Source organism: Ammospiza nelsoni, chromosome 3, assembly GCF_027579445.1.
Source record: "Ammospiza nelsoni isolate bAmmNel1 chromosome 3, bAmmNel1.pri, whole genome shotgun sequence".
Lineage (NCBI taxonomy): Eukaryota > Metazoa > Chordata > Aves > Passeriformes > Passerellidae > Ammospiza > Ammospiza nelsoni.
This window is the reverse complement of record NC_080635.1, coordinates 61,860,519-61,879,329: the sequence shown is the minus strand read 5'-3', so window position 1 is coordinate 61,879,329 and position 18,811 is coordinate 61,860,519. Positions and strand designations below refer to the sequence as shown.

The 18,811-nt window shown below is 39.7% G+C and overlaps 1 protein-coding gene across 1 annotated transcript in view; it reads right to left on the bottom strand.

Annotated features, from left to right (window-relative positions):
- MTCL3 (MTCL family member 3) overlaps nt 1-18,811 on the bottom strand; it is a 30,698-nt gene that overhangs the window by 7,364 nt on the left and 4,523 nt on the right. The window contains exon 4 of the mRNA XM_059467749.1: nt 16,004-16,162. Coding sequence (XP_059323732.1) covers nt 16,004-16,162 — 159 coding nt within the window. The remainder of the gene's footprint in view (nt 1-16,003; nt 16,163-18,811) is intronic.

Here is an 18,811-nt window from a genome sequence, read left to right as displayed (position 1 = left end):
AGTGAAAGCAATTTCTCTAAGGAGGAAGAGGTCTTCTGCCATTTGAACCTTTCAAAGCATGGAAGAGCTAGACATGGTTATTTCCCCAAAGCTATCCAGCTAGGATTGTTATGGATGCAGAAATCACAACCATCTTACACTTGGCTCCCTAATTCTGAAACATAAAAGAAGATCTCAGAACATCATGAATATTTTGAAGTGCAAGTGCAGGAATAAGTTATTAAGCTGCATACTGATGATAGTTACACTTTTCCTAGGGCTTCTTAAGTTGGTGTTTATTTGCCAGCTCTGCTATTTGTCTATTCTGAGAGAAGAGATTCAGTCCTTTTGACAGGGTTTGCACAAAGCCTAATACAATGCACTGCTCCAGCCTTTATCTGCGACTGACAGCACGACAGACAGCCCATCAACATAGTTAAAACCACTACCACATAACAATAGCAATATTCACAGGCGCAGATATGTATATAGCAATTATAAATTAAATACATAAGAGATTTCATCCAATGTAGAGTGTTTTTTCTCTCAGTACCACATGCATAGTTTTTCAGTCTTCTTAGAAGGGTATCTCAGAAGAGATTCTAAATAAATTTTCATGAGAACAGGAAAGTGTCAGCAACCAGATGAGGTTCATTGCCTTGGTTGCACAAATGCATATATATTAACCAAAGTGTGGTTATACTATCCCAACAGAAAAAGATTTGTGTCAAAAATGAAAAGTAGTGAGAAGGAAAATAAGAATGATTCTGCACGTAGTGTGCACCTCTACACTGCTCATTGGAAATGTATAGAGAAGGCAGTTCTGCAAAGCTGTGGGCTGATCACACATGTCCATTGGTGCTCATGCTCATTGGTGCTCATGCTCATGCTCATTTGATACTCAAGAGTTGCATTAAAGGCACAGACAACAGTTTCAGTCCCTCACCTGGATTCACAGGGCGGGACAGCATCAAACAGGGGCACACCCGGGTGCATCTGTAGGTGCACAGCAGAAAAAGGAGCTGTGAAGCTCACCCTCTGAGACTGTGCCCTTCTGACAACTTCCACTTACAGGAACATCTCACCAAAAAATCAGATTTTAGAGTTCATTTGAAAGGATGCAAAAATTGAAGATGAATTCTTCTGTTACTCTTGGTCTTTTGCCTGTGTTTACTTGGGGAAGTGCTTTTGTAAAGCTAACTCTTTGTAAATTGGCTGAAAAGTATTTTCTGTAATACAACATATGGGGAAGTTTCAAAGGTGTTAGGAAAGTTTGGTCCTTGAAAACAGAGGATCAGACTGCAGTGCTCTGAAGTTATGCCAGTGTGATCCAGCCACAAACTGAACACATTTTGATGAGCAGCTCATGTAAAGAAGGTGCTCTAGAAAAAATAAACCATGGACACTAAGAGCTGAAATGGAAGGAAGGTGTTTTCTAAGTTTGGACAGCCCCACACCTACTTTTCTTGCTCTGGTACCAGTCTGATTTGACATAACCTGCATCCCATACTTTTCCTGGTATTTCAACAATGGCTGGAGATGAGGGGAAGGAGGACCTTGCAGCCCTGGCTAGAGCAGTCTCCAGCTGCTTCACTAACTTCTAGAAGCTCTAAGACCTGAATCTTGATCCTCATGTCCTGTCCTCCTAAATGATGACTTTTCCCCCTAACTGAAACTTGCTCAGGTTCTTATGGGAAATGCTTACTCCCAGCAAGGAAAGGGGCTGTGACTCTTAGGCTGACTTGAAACCTTCATGTAGAGGTTGACCTAAAACTATTAATTAAATGTTGCCTTTGCTAGAAATGTGAAAATCTCATTCTGAAAAGAAGTTTGACAGTCTTCCACTCATTATAAATATTTGATCACTGGAATGTATTTTTAATTAGCTATCATGAACAAATATTTGACTCTTCAGCATTTATCATAAATGTCACTGAACCAGCAAATCACCTGCAAATTAATACCACAGCAGCCCTAATGGGGTTATGCAAGAATCAATTCTAGGTTCTACTCTAATTAACATTTTTCTTACTAACTGGAAAGAAGGCCCATAAAATAACATTGGATAAAGACTGCAGGGTAAAGGTTGGAGAAACACTAAATATTGAAAAGGAAGGTCACTGATACAAACCTTTGTGCAATCAAATAAAATCGGTTTTAATATGACTAAATATGAAGATACAGATATAAGAACAAGGAATAAAAGTTATGCTAATACAACAGGAGAACTGTCTAGAGAATAGAGAAGATCTCTTGAAAAGCCATATCTCTAAAAAAAACCCTGCAGGGTCATAGACAATAATCAGTTGAAATTATATCAAGGTGTAATTTTGTGACCAAAAGGTTTATGAATGTGGGATGCAGATATCAAAACTGGGATTTGCTGTGCAGTGAGTAGAAAGGCTGTGCCTCTCCACAGAATCAAACCAGCCTCAGGCAAGTGGAAAAATTCACTTCCAAGTAGCGTCTACCTTTCTCCTTTGAGAGAGGTCAAATTCCTAACCTAGGTTAAATGTTTCATTTTCACATGGGTAAATAATATCAACCTTAAGCATGAAGATTTTAAACAAAGAAAAATACAAACACCAAAACATTGATGATGGAGTCTTGAATTCAGCAAGGCAGAAAGAATGTTTCCTGCCTGGTAACTAACTTTCAGTAAATTCAGATGAGAAGGGAGGTGCAAATTTTTACCTGTTCCTGGGACATTCACAAAGAACTATGGTAGACTGTTCTCAGCTGTTAATTTTTAGCACAGACCAGCACCCTTTTCTAAAAAGTAGGCGCCAACTTGAATAAAATATCTGGGGTATTTTATGACCTGTGTTATTCAGAAGATCAGACTAGTTTACTGTATAGGACAGTTCTGTCCTCATAATTTCTGAACACATGAAACTTGACCAAAATTTGGAAACTGAGCAACAATACTCCTGGGAAGCCCATCACAAGAAAAATAAATCTCTGCATGTATTTATATGCATCAGCAAGGCAATATTCCATTTCAAAAGTCGTTCTGGAGGACTGTTACTGGTGCTTCTAATTAATCATTTAATAAAAGATTTAAACTGCTAGCATCTGTAAGTTTAAAATAATTTAGACCAGCCTGTAATTTAAAAGACTGCTGATAATCAGGGCAGTTGGATGTCATCATCAGTCGTGCTTTGCAGGGAGGCAGAGTCCTCTCATTACGGACAACACTGATGGAAACAGATGCATGGCAAAGATCTTCTAAGTGCAAGTACTCATCTGTGACCTAAGCAAAGGGCTTTGCTGTTATCCTAACCTGGATTCATTGCTAAGCTAGCCTAAGTCAATTAAAACAATCATGCAACCAGGATCAAGCAAAGAAAAACAGACTTGATACCTGCAGGTTTTATTCTACACATCTTGATATTTGCAACTGTTAATACTACCAATGAGGGGGAAAGAGGGGAAATCATATCATATGTCAAAAAATCTAAGCAGAAACAAAGACTTCAAAAAAGCACACTTGCACATCTAAGATGTTAATCCATTCCCTTTTACTTCAAAATAGAAATGAACTCTTAGCTATAGAACATTATCAAAATCTGAATTTCTCTAATTCCAGGAGGTTGCATTTGCATTTCTTGATATTATGAACACTGAAGTAAGTGAAAAAAAACCCAAAAACCCAAAACCATCAAAAGCCTGGTGCTATTATTCCTGGCTAGCATTGATTCCACATGATTCAGAAGAGCTGCTGAGCTGATCACAGAACCCAGCACACCTATAGCTGGGTATTCCCCTGTCAAGTGACACATATTACAGCATATAGCTTTAAATGTGTGTGAATGAGAGGGTCTAAAAGATGACAGGGTCTAAAAGAAGAGGGCGAGAACACGCCATTCTGAAGTGTCATATTCTTCCAGGACAGTTCAGAGGTAAAGCACAGCCAGCACACTGCCAGTTTATGAAGAATCAGCTGGCTGCCTTGAGTAATGGCACACAGAAGCCATTTGCTGGGCAGTGTTCCCCACTACTGCATGTGTCCAACACTTCCCTTGTTGCACTTTGTTCTTCCTGCCTCTCCCTTGCACTGCACATGAGGAATGTGCCTGATGGAGAGCTCAGTGCTGAGCACAGACACACACACGCACAGCTGTGACACAGAGCACCAGCAGAGGCACAAACCTCTGTGCAATATCAGTGCCACTGGGAACATGCCCCTCTTGGTAGCACGTAGCTGCCTCAGATCTGTTCATTTGCTACGTTTGCCTTGGGGAAAAAGCCTGCTTGGACAGACCCTCAGCTCTCTTGTTTAGCAGAAGTAACCTGGAAACCATTTCCTTCTCCCTATCCAGAAGTGACCTTTTCTACCCCTCTATGCTTCACTGCAAAGTGGGAAAATAGATTCTGCTTGTTACTAACAAGAACAGATCAGAACAGTTGGGGCTGAAAGAGACCTCTGTTATGAGCAGCCCCCACAACTGGCCCCAGCAAAGCATCCTGGCGCCTCCACAAATGGACAAATGTTTTGAGTCATTAATCATTTAATAGTCCAGTCTCTCACAACCTCTGAAGATCTAGTCCAGTGCCCCCTGCTCAGAGCACAGACAGCTGAAGCAGGCTTCTCAGGGCCATGTCCTTTGCAGTCTTGAATTTCTTCAGAGGTGGAATCTCCTTCCTCTATAGGCAATGAGTTCAGTGTTTGAGCACCGTCACACAAAAGTTTATCCTTGTCCTGTCACTGAACACCACTGAAAAGAGTCTGCCTCCTTCTTCTTTCCATCCTATCAGATATTTCATAGAAACACAGATCTGGGGCCTCCCTAGATACCCTGCCCCCAGGCCCAGGAGCCCCATTTCAGCTCAGCCCATGCTTCAGGTCCTGCTTGAGCTGTGTGAGACACAGTGAGTCTGTCATTAGCTCACCATAGTTGTTCCTGTCACTGGTCATGGACTTTGTTGATACACTTGTGCACTGGTTTTCCAGCTGAACCTTAGACCTGATTCATCACCTTGAACCTGACTGATAATCTGGACTTCATAACCTTTTATTTCTAAGTGTACTGTGGGCAAACACAAGTGACATTATAAAGCACTGGCAACAAAACATTAAGTTGGGCTGATTTTTGGGGGGATTGAGTGGGGGCGAGGGCAGGGAGAAGGATGTGGGAAATGTTTTTCAAGGAAAAGGACCAAACTCCATCAAAAGGTTGGAGTATCATACTGCATCTTTTGCATCCTGCTATGTGCCATGAAGATAATAGTTAACAAACAGTATCACTTCTCCTTCCTGTAAGAACTACATACAAGTCAGAGCAGCACACAAAGAAGCTATGCTTGCTTCGCTAGGCTTTTCTGATTCTGAACATACTGGGTAATTTATGCCAGCCACCTAAATTCTTGGAACCATCATTCTGAAAAAAGTGATGAACAATTACTACTGAAGAGTAAATTTAGAAATTCTTATGATAGCTTTATTGTACATGTCTCTGCTGTCCATGTTCCATTTGAGGCCGTGCCAAGTTGTTTCACCTGTTTTTACTGGAAAGTGCACTGAGGTCACACCCTGAGGGCCCATGACACGTTCCAGAACAGCCATCTGTACTGTGACAGGACAAGGTTCCCTCCTTACACCAACAGCTGAGTTCAGCCAAAATGCAGAGCAGCACAAACCTCCATGGTGCCACTTCCTATTTACTCTCCTAAAGCCAGGACAAACTACCTACAGCTGTGAGGCTCTGCCAAACTCCTGTCAGGAGCATCTGAAAGATGAATTGGGAAATTCCATGTACAGAATAACTGAAAAATCTATCAGGCTGCAGAGTTCTCTGGAGGGTTTTGAAACTGTAGATTTGCTAGAACATCCAGAGAATGTAAAGACAGAAAGTTCTTTCATAAGGGGTTTCTGAAAAGCTCAGTTTAATATGTGAGAAAGATAGCCCTGAAACCAGCAATGACCACATACACTAAAACAATAACAGAGCTATGGCAATTTCTTTTTCAATCTAAAACAAGCTCATATTTGACCTGTATCAGCACATTGCAAATACTCTGTTATTTCAGCTGTTTCTTTGAAGGGATAGGTGCACTTAAGCAGGACTAAATACAGTGGTACAAGGGACAGAAAGCATGTATACCTATTACTCATCAAAGCCTTGGAGGGACTTCCAGTAATATGTTGACATTTGGTGTACATTAATTCCACACAAAAACATGCATCTAGAACTCTGGTTCAGCACCTAGAAAATGTCTGTTTTGTCTCTATAAAGCCTTCCAATTAATAGAAAGCAATTTTGACAAGTTATATGGATTTCCTCTAAATCTAGATAATCCTAGCCTACATCTATATTCCCATTCATGTTTTTGTACCAGCACAAAGATACTGAATTTGCCCTCCATATCATGCAATCTCTTTCTTTAAGATCTAAAGTAATCATACACAATGTCTTACAGCAAGAAAAAATTTTCAACCAGCCAGAAACGAAAAAATGAGCCAAAATAAAATGTGAGCTGGACCTTGAAAAGTACAATGTATTATTACAAAAAAAACCAACCAAACAACAAAACCAACTTAGGTGAAACAACAACAAAAGAACCAGGGTGGATTATATGCTGTCTCTGATACTGTGAAAAGTAACATAATAGAGCTATTTAAGAATCCCCTAAACAAGGGAGCTCATTTTTACACTTCTAAGTGACCTGGCAACTTTTTGTTTCAACTGAGTAGTCCAGTTGGTACCCTTATGTCTCAATTGTATATAGAGACGCTTGAATCTCCATTTGAGTAAAGCAATACTGAAATTGAGAAGTACAAAAATAATTTTTTTTTCTGTGACTGAGGACCATTAGAGAGCTTTCTAATATTTTATTTCCCAGACTTTTCTCCATTTGTTAATGTGGTATCATATTTTGGCAGCTTTAGTGAAGTCAGTAGTGAGGCTGCCTACTCAGAAAGAGATAAAAAAGGTTTTCTTTCTCCTTTATATCTTGAGGAAGTCATACCCTAAAGTCTGTATTAAGAGAAATACATCTCTCACCACCTGCTCTATGGTGAGTTCATGCTCACAAACCATTTTCCCTGATAACCAGTTACCATCTACCACCCGATCCACAGCTCCCACCCTGTCCATTACTTCCACGGACAACTGGGCATGGCAAGTGATTGCCCCTTGCCAAGTAATTCCCAGCAGGAGGAAATCACATGGCAGCAACAGACTGGACTTGCTGTTCTGCATCTCGTTTGCCATCTCATCTGGCTCCACACCAAGTCACAGAACCTTTGCCTGGTTTTTGCACTAGTAAATGAAATGGCCAGAAACTGTTCTCAGGACCCAATGCCAAATGGCTCTTCACAATTCAGTCTGCTTTCAGCTCTGATGACAATACAGCTGAAGTTCCCTGCAGCTTCCTTTCAAACAAACAGGAACACATCCAAATTGTCAATCTGTAACAAGCTCTGACCCAGGCTAGACCCCAAATCGTGCCCAAGCACCGAAGCAGCGGCAGCTGACCCAGGTCAAAACCATCTAAGGGACATGTTAGCGACTGCTTGTTCAGTGTGTGGGCCCCTCCTTAGCCTGATTTACTTTACATATATAGTTTGACTGCTGGAAGCAATTCTGTAGCAAAAAACAACTTTGAAAAGAATTTTCCAAGAAAAAAAAAAAAAGTTTCAGGTGCTTGAGACCAGAATGTTGGGACTGATGTCCTTTCTGTAAAACATAATTTCTATGTTTTGGGGAGCTCAGGATTTATTCTATGCTTCCATTCTAGTTAGGTTTTTTGTGGGTTTTTTTAAGACAGTCATTATTTTTTTTTCCTTTAAAATACACCATACTGCAAAGAGACTCTTCTAATTTTACCTGGAGACTGTATATAACATCAGTAACACCTTTGACAAGAGAACTTGCAAATCTAAAGCTGCTGCCATCTACCACAGAGATGAAGGAAAATAAAATAAGATTCTGACACAAGGAAAGAATTCTCATGTCCCCATGAAATCAGAGTAGGACCATTATGTTTACAGATTCAAAAGAACTGATCAGCCTTTATTTTGTGATGGCTAAATTAGTTTATGTTTTAAACCTATTCCAGATACACTCTTTTTTACTACAGCTGCCACTCCTTCATTATTACTTCCTAATCAGCCATCAATCCTGCCACTTCTTTTACGCACCCTTGTCAATTTTCAGACCATTCAGTAGAAATTCACAAAGCAGCACACCAACTCAATGACTGAAAAATATCCCTTCCAGGCATCTTTACTCATAAAATCTCCACAAAATAAGATGCTTATGGAGCTTTATTCCTTTGAAATAATTCCATATTTATTACCTATGTTTTGGAATACATTATTATTCACCATATATTCAATTTTGAGTAACTCTTGAAGCAAATGGTTCATGTGAATTGCTGATGGTGGATAGATAATTAAAATCTAATTTTACAAAGTTTAAGCATCAGCTGCATCTCAAATGCACTTTTTTTCCCCTGCTTATGACATGACATTTTCAGAGAATTACTACAACAGATTCTGCTACAAAGATTAATTTCTTTCTCCATTAAGATGCTTTTCTCATATTCAAAGAACAAAACCGAAGCAAACTCTGCTTACCCCAGTCCCTGTGAAGTCACAGTGTGCTATGAGCAAGTGTGTCAGAATCACACCCTCACAGGTTGTGAACAGCACCCCTGCTGAGTACTGCTTTTAAAGGAACAAAATTCTTGGGCAAGACACCAAAGGTAACAGAATACCATACAAGCAATTCTGACTGGGGGTTACACATCTGCTGGGATGTGGTGCTTAGAAATCACTGAGCTGTGCTTGGAGATAGAGGACTTTTTCTCTCTTTCCTGTAGAAACCCAGGCAGACATTTGTTTCCATGTCTTTTTGAAAAGTCTTATAAGTACCCTGTTGTTCTTTTCATCAAAACTAGTTACTTTTATTTGAGACAACAAATCAAAATTCCAGATCACAGAAACCCTCTGCTTAAAGGTACTGCTGGTAAAAGAGTTGCTGATAGACTTAGTATTGGATACTCCAAAAGACACATGAAGGAACTGGTCTTGTGAGAGCCCTATTAAATCTTCCCCTGCTGCCATCTGGTGCCAAGAGCAAGTAAATTACTGTAACTCTCCAAAGAGTTTCACTGACTGCACTGAGCCTGCGAGGATGAGCAGCTACAGCAGCCTCTCATCTCACTCTGCTTAACCTTGCTCCCTCCATTACCAGCTGTTGGAAATGAGGCTCTAACTCGGAGGAAAAATGAAAATATGAGGTGCAATTATGATGTGCCCGGGAGACAGCACGATGGAGGAGACTTAAACTTTCTCTTTCAAGTATCAATCTCCAGTGATTCATACGCATGCAGCACAGGCAACAAACAGAAGCTAGAAATCCATGAACATCCACATAGTTATGACCTCACTGGAATCACAGAGACCAGTCAGGATAGCTCACATGCCTGGAGTGCAGCAATGGATCGATGAAAACTCTGAAGGTGAGGAAGAAGGGTTTGGCTCCACACAAAAGAGCAGTTCAACTGTGTTTGGTGCTGTCCTGTGACAGGTGATGACGGGCCAGCTGTGAGCTAATGGCAACAATCAGAGGACAGAGGAGCACCCTCTGAAGTGTCTCCTGATCATCTGATGCATAAAGGGAAAGAGATGAAGCATTTTCAGACAACTACCAGTCACCTGATTTCTACAATGGATTGAAGACAATTTTTGCCAAAGGTGATGAATAAGTCAGCTGTGGCAATTACTTTGATGGACCTCTTGCAAACAAGGAATCAGAGGTTTAATGGTCAGTGGCAGCACTGGCAGCACTGACGGTGAGATGGTGAAGTTTAAGGTCCTGAGAGAAGGGATCAAGACGAGTACCAGGCAAGGAAGTTCTGAAAGCTTCCAAATATGTAATGTTACTGTTGGATATGGCTGCCTTGCCTGTTGGAAATGCTGCAAACCACCACTCTTTATGAGACTTGTTTCCAATTTTTTGCAACCTCATTACATTTTAAGTGTTGCAGATTTTCCACACCAAGCATCTGTCCTGGGGTAAGCTACCAACACTCTTAATATTTTGGGAAATTTCAGCAAATTATTCAGCTCTTTTTAAGATTACAATATTCTTGTTTGCTCATAATAAATTATTCTAGCAACTGTCCTCTTGAGACATCCCAATATGTCTGTGTTCCAGACCATTTTTGTGTTTATATACAATGCATACCTCATACTTTCCTAACTCATCAAAAGGATGATGTAACCTTTTAGAAATTTTCAATTCCTATATATTACCAGGTAATTACTCATTGGAGCTTACCAGTTTGAATTGCTAAAAATTCAGTATTTATAAATTACCTCACCCTCTCCCACTGCCAGCTATCAATCTGCACGTTTTCTCCAGCTGACAGATTATGTTCCAACTCCAGGGCCAGAAGGCAAAGCCAACTAATCCTGCAATTGTTGTTCCATGAGGGCCTGGATAAAGCTGAAGCCAGGCATTAGAACCAGAAACCTTCATTCAGGTGCTCACAGTGATACAGTTGCTGTTTCCTAGCACACAGAGTGATTCTCCACTGCTCTCAGACCAGATGCAAAAATGATGAGCTAAGGCTTGGAAACCAGGAAAGGAACAGAACAAACCAAGGAAGATGACAGATTTGCATGAGGGGGTGGAGGAACCAGGGGAAAAGTAAAAATTTCACAGCAGATAGAAGTTGTAGCTAAGAAATGGGGATAATATACTTAAAGCAGAATAAGAGCAAAATTAACTAGAAAATTCTTGAAATCCAGAGAGGAGATTGGACACTTGCGAACAGTTGGAAGGATGCAGGGAAGGAAGGAATGGTGGGAGAGAAGGACAAGACTGGGACTTAGAAACCAGAAGACAGCACAACAGCTACTACTATCAGTAGTACAAAAAAAAAAAAATAGAGAAAGAGAAAGAAAAGGAGAAAGTGAAAGAGAAAAAATAGAAGGAGAAAGAGAGAAGAGAAAGAGAGAAAAGAGACACAGGATCCAGACTGAGTGAAAGAATCTGGAGAATATGACACTTTGTGAGTTCTAGAAGAAAGACTTGAAATAGGTGGTTGTGGTTAAATGGCAGAAGGGGCTTAAAGAAAGAAAGGGTTATGATAAAAAGAGATACTGGATTTTCATCCCAGAAGAGCAAGGCAAGCTAGTATTGGTAATCAAGGGGACTAGGACAGCATCCTACTAGATCTTTCACAGCATGGGTTTGTTGGTTTGAGGTGCTTTTTTGTTGTTTTGGGGGTTTTTTGGTTTGTTTTGGTTTGGTTTTAGGGGTTTTTTTTGGTGAGGTTGCGAGGTTGAATTTGGAATTGTCTGGGCTTTTTTTATAGCAGCTTTTTAAGTGAAATTTTCAGCTATCCTTCTGATGTCTCTGCAGCCTGAACACTCAGAGAAGTATAAAGAGCTAATCTGTGCTTAAACAGGGCAGGCAAAGGTTGCAAGAGTAAGCAGAAAAGTGTAATTACATTCCTGTGGTCCCACAGCAGGATAGTGTCAAAATAAGGAACAGAATTCAGATTTTTCCTGACAGCTCCAGTGCCCAGCTCCCCAGATCCTGTTGCCTTCTTCCATTCCCATGCAGTGTATGAACCAGATTGACAAGACAGGCACCACTACAGCAAAACACAGACCCACATAGGGAGGCATAGACACCTCTGCCTGCACTCTGAACTGGACGCACAAAAGACATCTCTGGTTCAGTGCCATGGTTATCACAGGTTGTGTATCTCAACTAGAAGTCTGTGCTCAGAAGAAGAAAATGGTGGCTCGACAACAGCACCCTAAAGCAGCTGTAAGAACTGAGCTGCCTTGCATCTGCCCAGCATGGAGCAGTAGCACAGCAATCCATACCCATTCAGAGAGACACATTGTGGTGGTACCACTTGTTGGTGTCTCTGGGTTGAAGGCACTTGAGACAGTATTTCATGTTTGGACTCAAGTGTTTATTATTTCTTATCAGTCAAATAGTCTCACTACTGTGAGTTTGGCAGCTTTTCATTAGAAGGTACAAAATGGCTAACAATCTCTTGTTACAAGGTCTTTTAAGACTAAACTATCCAATTAAGAGCTGACACCTGGATTATTTGCCCTTTTAACCCAATAACTGATCCCTAAAAGCCCCTATGTGGACTTTTCTGGCCAATTACAAAATGCAACCCAAACCCATGAAGAAGAAGGAGGAAGAAGAAGCATGAAGAAGAAACCCAGGATGACACCCTGTGCACTTCATCTTGCTTCCATCCACAACATACTAAAAATCCCAAAACCTAAATTTCTCACCTAAGGGATGCACCTACACTACTCTCTATAATCTATTTCACACTTTTGTGGATTCTGGTCTATCTTGAAGTCTAGGAAGCTTTCTCCATGAAAGAGGGTCAAAGCCAGCGTTCCCCTGGGGGTCAGGACACCCCAGAGCAGACAGAGAAATATTCCCAGTGCTCTGGGTTTCCACAACACGTCCCTGAAAAACACTGTGCTTCTTGCCATTGCATGTCTGCATTGCAACAAGGATTTATAAAGCCCAGGGTCCAGTACAACAACCATATTTTCCCTCTACATCATTTGTTTCACAACAAACCACTAAACCTCAGCTAGCGGGGTGTTTGCTACATAGCTACAGCAAACAAATTAATTTTTAGTTCATGATAACAGAAAGATCTATAAGCATAATCTAGGCTTTACTTGTTAACAAAGAATTAATGAAAGTTAATTAATTAATCAATAAAACATGTTCACTATTATTAACATGTTAATTTATTTTTTAATATCTGAAAAATTACATCTAGTTACTGTTGCTTTCTCTTTCCTGCTAGAAACAATTCCTCTACTTTGTTTTTGCCTTCCCAAAAAGGATTACAGTTGATAGCAACCAATATTAAAGAAGAAATCAGCAGCAGTTGCTACAAATAAAACCAACACAGATTAAAAATCTTGTGTGTCTGTGTGGATATATGCAGGAATAACTTTCCATCAAATAGCTGCAGTTTAGGGGACTGACAGCAAAAGTAACTGATAAAAAATGAATGCATTGTTGGAACACCTTCCAAATCCTGGATGCTTGCAAGCTTCTGCTGCCATCGACAACAATTTCAAACTTGTGGAATTTATGATAATTTGTTTTTTCCAAAACTCCAAATCAAGAAGGCAAACTACAATTACATCTTTACATAAATGGACAAATACATTCATATGTCTATATTCACCCAAATGTTCACTGGAGAACTCCAGATTTGACTCTAAACCAACACATCTGCTAGCTTTTATCTTTTCTGCATATTTTCAGTCAAGTCTCCATGCTTTTTGAAACAACAGAGAATCCACAAAGAGAAAACTTTGGCTTTGGTCCTGCCCTAGAGACTACCTACCAAAACATTATGCTTTCTTTCTTACATTTTCTATTAAGTCATATTTTAATTCTCTGATATCTCACACTGTTCATTATTAAAGAACAAGAAATTTCTCATGGTAGCTGTACATAAATAGATTTTAAGAATGGAAAGGTTTGGGTTTCTGCAGTAGATCTGATGACAAAAGTACAGAAATCAATCATAACATCTCCAAGCATTTTTATTATACTGTGAAACAAAAATGTTTCTTTCTCTTTAGAGAGATACTTTCCAATTAATTCTAAGCTCAATAAAGCAAAGATCACAAACCAGACAAAGGTCTTCCCCATATTTCAATTTAAGCTGAGTAGAACTCCCTTAACCAGGAGGTTCCATTGGTAATAATGGCTGAATTGAAAATGAGAAAGGGTGGTAAATCCATGAAATTAGAGGAAAATAACTCACAAACAAACAGAAAATTAACATAATGACTACCTCACAATGACATTTAAAATGCATGAAACCTTCACTTGCCAGAGAAGAAGAAAAATTATTTGTCACAGAAAAATTCTAATGCAGACTGCTTTCAGTTGTTTTCATGTGTTTTTGTATTAACATTTGAATAGGTTCTTCACAGATTCTAAATTTCAATTCTGTAAGATTTACTATTCTTTACAAGCATGTTTCCATGAGTCCCCCAAGTCATGGCATATTTGCAAAGTGCATAATAATAATTTGGCTTTGCTTCAAACTTTTTTTTTCTCTGACTTGCACCTCCTCACCTATCCTCCATCTTCCCCCATGGTGTGCTGAAAGTCCTGGCCTGAAAATCAGCATTCACCTGCTGAAATTAACTCAGCAGCCTATTTGAAATACATAAATCCTGCCAATCATGATGACACATAAGGCAGTTCTCCCTTCTTCAGTATAAGGATGTATTTCTGACTCTTTGTCCACTCCACCCCTACTATGGTGTCAAGCCTTACTTCACGTTTTCATTCTGGCTCAGTGCCCCCATTCTGTGCCACTGGGAAACATCCATCTGCTTCAGCTTCATGAAAACCATTATTGTGTAACAGAAACCCTAAACATGACACCGTCTCTTCTGGAGCCTCCAGCACCCTTTCATTGATACCAACAGCAAAACCAGAAAGGGCCAAACACAAGCCAAAGAAGGGAGTGGAGAGCAGTGCGGGAGCACAGAATCGTAGCTCCGCATAGCGGGCCAGAGGGAAGAGCCACGACATGGAGAAAGTGACTAGTGATGACAGGGATGAAGAAATCCATTAACTGGCTTAATCTCAAAGAACAGAAACTATTAAATTGCCACCAAACATCACTGTAATCTGAAGATGCTTCAAAAAAGGGAGGCAAAATGATTTTACAGCAGTATAACCTATTAGAGAGAAGGAGGAGCCAGAGATGAGAACCTAAAAGAAAGTAGAGTGCAAATGGACAAGAATAACAAAACTTCAGAGTAAAGCCAATCTTAAAGACAAGTTACAAGGATAATTACAGAAAGATCATGCTCTTTCAAGAGGAAACCAAGCTCTATTTAATGGCAGTAACCAGAGAGAAAACAGAAGGGGAAAGTTTCAGGGAGATAAGTGGAAACCTGACTAAAGCTCAGATTTTTTTCATGCCCTTTTAAAATCAGCAGTTATCTGAGAAAGCAGCAGAAGGTGGAACAAACCACCTGTTTAACCTCTACTAATATGCTTGAAATTCAGCTCCTGTAAAGAAAAAAATTTAATGTTTTTAATACTTTAATAAATCACCTAAAGGACTCATTTGCAGTTCCTAAAAATGCCCTAACATCATACAACTCAAAATTTCCTACCCTTTTTGACAACTAAATATGTCTGTTCTGCTTCATACAAGATCAAAGAAGACACTGGTGCTCCTACTAGGGAATATTCCTAAATGTGAAAATTGAGGGCATTCATTGAATTTTAAATCTTGAAGAGGAAACAGGAGAGCTGTTTTTAGGGACTTCTGATAAGTCATTCCTAGTCAACAGTTTCTCATTTTACTGCTGCTTTGTTATCTCTGTCAGCCTGGCTAATACTGCTGTAATGCAATTTTCTGCTTACTTAATGGCACAGTATCTTGCATCTATATAATGGCAGCTGGAGTAATTTTGAAGATTAATTAGATACAATGAAAAATTATGCTTAGATTGAAAAGCCAGGTAGAGTCTCTCACTTCCCAGCACTCCAAAGAGCACGACTGAACAAGATAGGGAGTTGGCTAAATCCCCAGTCTCAGTGTGCCTGCTACTCCCCAGTAGTAGTTAGCAAGGGAAGAACTACTGGTCTTTGTAAAAACCTATGGAAAACATCATTTGCAAAGTTAGATGCCTCTGGCACACTTCAGCACACTTACTGCATGAATATTTATATAGGTACAATGTATCAAAGCCTCTGAACTCTTGTTACCACTAACTTCACATTTCCCTCCTAGTAGAGAGAGAAAAAAAGGCACCACTTGGTTCCTGTTTTGCTAAAAAGCACCAAATATTTTAGTTTCTTCTCAGCTTCACAACCATCAAGCTGTACTTTAGCACTCCTTGCAACTTTCAACTTTTGACTGCCATACTGTTTGCCCCCAAACCAAGTTGTAGAAGAAAAACAGTTCATCAGGAAGAATCTAAGCTCTTCAAATAATTGGAGTAGAAGTAAACAGCAATACTAACCTCTTTCATTTTTTCCAGTTCATTCTGTAGTGCTTGTTTGGCAATTTCAACTTCTATGAGCTGCTGTCTTAATTTTTCATTTTCATCTTCTGTTATAGTACGTTTTTCTTCCACATTTTCTAACTCGTGATGAAGCCTCACCGACACATCTTTTGCAACCTAAATGAAATGGTATATCAAAAGAAGGGTTAAAAAAAACCACATTTACTGCTGCAGTGCTTAGTGCCTAAGCATCCATATAAAAGCTAATTCTGGGTGTTTTGATGGAAGAGGTATGCAAGGAAACAGGTAGACAAGGACACCCACAGACAGAATTCTAAATAATTCCAAATTCAAGCCAATTCCTTCCAAAAAATTATACATTATCCCTATGGACTTCACTGGAAACCACATCAGACATTAAACCCCAACTCCTTCTTAGGTTCTGTCACATCAACAGTTAAACAGGACCTTCACTATCCCTGGAGACTGTGCATCATCTATTTTCTCTCAAACACAGCAAGTTTATGCTTTTCAGTGCCCAAAAACACACCCCTTCAAATACTTGACACGCTACAGCATCTAAAAGCAGGGCCCATCTTCTCCAGGCCTTCTCTACCCGTGTCCATCTCTGACTGCAAATGGACACATGTTTATTTTGACTCTGCTAGTTTCTCTCTCCTTGGTGGACAATTAATGAAAATATTTACTACCATTGGCTCATTTTAAGATCAAAATACAAACAAACAACATTTTTACTGACGTTGTGTTCACACAATGATATCCGATATTTTCAATGGAAATAAACACTAAGGTTTTTGGTTGTTTGGGGGGATTTTTTATGCATTTTCATAGGAATAGAGTTAAAAGGCATATGACAATATCTAATTCCTCCTCCTCAGGAAAAGTAATGAGAATCTTGCCCTGCAAGCCACTTGCACTATATTTTGTGAAATCACCAGAAATTATAATCACACATCAAAAATATTTAAATATACACTAATCACTGTGTTGATGGTGATTTAGACACACAGAAATATAGTTTGAAAAGCCTAATTTCCTGCTTTTTTTAGAACACTGGCAAGCATAATTAATCCAACTTAGCATTAGCTAAGGGAGTTCAGCGAGCTGTCCTTCATGGCTTTCACTCAAACCAACTTTATGTTAGTATGTCAGAAGTTCTTGGACATACTAAAACTGTAGAGAAAAAAAATACTAATGGTAAGAAAGCATCTAGAAAGATCCAAGGTTTCAGAAATCAGCAGCAGCTAGTGACTCAGCCTCCCTTGACAAGAAAGCCAGTGTGTGTGAATTACAGATACAACACTGCAGTGTAGCACAGGATCATTCAATAACCTCCCCCACTGCACACGCACTCAGGACACATAATGCCCAACAGAAAGAGTAAGTGGAGGGGAATTTCAATTATAACCATAGCCCAAAGAGACTGCAGAATGAGCTGAGAAAGACACCACAGGGCTTTAGCTTGATGCCTTTTCCTACACTTAGTATTAAAGTGCTCATCTGGTTGTGCAACCAAAGTAAGTGGAAAATCATGGGGGATATTTAAAACAGCACCCTAATAGAACCTATAGTCTATAGATACAGTCTGGATCAGTAAATAAAACCAAATCATGTTGTAATTACTGGTAGCTAATTTTTTGACACAAAAACTGGTGTAATAGCTATTAATGCAGGAAAAAAATACAGGGCATTCTAGATCACATGGCAAATGGGACTCACTTATGCAAGATACATTTTAATCCAGGCGTATGTAAGATACAGTCTTGCAGACAGCTGTATTAAAATGTATCTCTGTAGGATCAAGTTCCCTAATATATTGCAAAATGAACAATATAAATTTGGATAGTCCTTCTTCAGAAGAGGACTTGAAAACACTACCTAAAACCACACGAGTTATAATTACGGTTAGCCAGCACCCAGAACTCTATTAGGCAGAAATTTGGCATTAGACATTCATCCCTACTCCAAAGCAGAACACATTCATGAACAGTGAGAACACTCTGCAAGAACACTGCTCCTTCCAATGAGTCAGTCACACTGGGAAACACATGGGAGAAATGCTAATTAAAGCAAGCTCTTTGTCCAGCTAAATCCAAGGCCTTAGCTTCTATCTCCTGTACTGGCGGACAAGCACCTCAGCAGAAGTGCCCTCAACAATTCCCTCCCCAGCCCACATGTGTATGACTTGCTAATAAAAGTAACACTGAGCCAACAAAGAAGCCAACTCTATAAACTGGAATCACAATTTACTCAGGATATGAAGGCCCATCTCCAAATTCTGCCTGCAAATGTGTGTGTCTCAACTCATCACCTAAGCATCATTCTGAGTGTGCAAAACATCCTTGTTTCAAACAGAAACCCCCATGAGAAGGGGGTGATTTTGCTTCTGATCAGGAAGACTCTATTTTGTCAAGATCCACATGGGCAGCTGTATTTTTAAAACTGTCACAGCCACAACAGAAAACGTGGGTTCTGAATACGCACGGAAAAGGAATATCAAATAGAAATTTTAATAATAGTGATGACAAGCTTGAAAACTTTCAGAAAAGATGATCCAAACCAGGTCTGAGAATAACATATTTATCCATCATATCCATCTATCATATTTATCAGAAAAAATTAAAAAAAAAAACCTTGTTCATAATCATGTATTAAATTCACATTTTAAACTGCAGCCCACAGAGCCCATGAGCCATGGGTAACTAGAGTCCTGGGCAGAAGTGTGGCCAACAAGCTCACATTTGCTATACAGAGGTCTGCATTTCCATGACAAAAGGTCAGTTGACTGGGAGACCAGTCAACTGA